General features: G+C 72.0%; 1 protein-coding gene across 1 annotated transcript in view; it reads left to right on the top strand.

The window, feature by feature from the left end:
- Positions 1-78: 78 nt before the first annotated feature.
- Positions 79-454, top strand: part of LOC104543133 (182 kDa tankyrase-1-binding protein-like) — a gene marked incomplete at both ends in the record, with an annotated part of 6,956 nt that continues 6,580 nt past the window's right edge. The window contains one exon of the mRNA XM_010187670.1: positions 79-151. Within this exon, the coding sequence (XP_010185972.1) occupies positions 79-151 (73 nt within the window). The remainder of the gene's footprint in view (positions 152-454) is intronic.

Raw genomic sequence — 454 nt, 5'->3', positions numbered from 1 at the left:
GGGTGGGGGGCGGGGGGGTGGGAGAAGAGAGCCGAGAGCCGTGGGCAGGAGTCATCCTTCCCCATTTCTCTCCTGCAGCGGCTCCGCCCCAGTTGGCCTGAGCTGTGCCGGGGACCCCCGTGGACGCCGGAGGCCCCCTTCCCCCCCTGACGTGAGTTCTCGCCTCGCCCTCCCGTGCCGCTGCGGCTCCGCTCCTGGGCTCTCTCCTTCGGGGCTCTCCTGTCTCCTCCGGGGCTCCCTCTCTGCGGGGTGCGTCTCTCGCCTTTCTCCTCGGGGTGCTGACTCCACTTCTGCCAGGGACGCCGGGTGCCCCCAGCACTGGGTGCTTGGGCGCAGGGCCAGGCTGCTGGCGGGGGTGGTGTGTGCCAGCCCGGTGCCGAGGTGTGGGCAGGGAGCAGCTGTGAGTCACCAGCCGGGGTTTGGTGACCCGGCAGGTATGTGGCAGGGGGGGGCC

Source organism: Mesitornis unicolor, unplaced genomic scaffold (genome assembly GCF_000695765.1).
Source record: "Mesitornis unicolor isolate BGI_N332 unplaced genomic scaffold, ASM69576v1 scaffold2337, whole genome shotgun sequence".
NCBI classification, from domain to species: domain Eukaryota; kingdom Metazoa; phylum Chordata; class Aves; order Mesitornithiformes; family Mesitornithidae; genus Mesitornis; species Mesitornis unicolor.
Note: the sequence above shows the minus strand (reverse complement) of the source record. Positions and strands in the feature narration are given on the sequence as shown.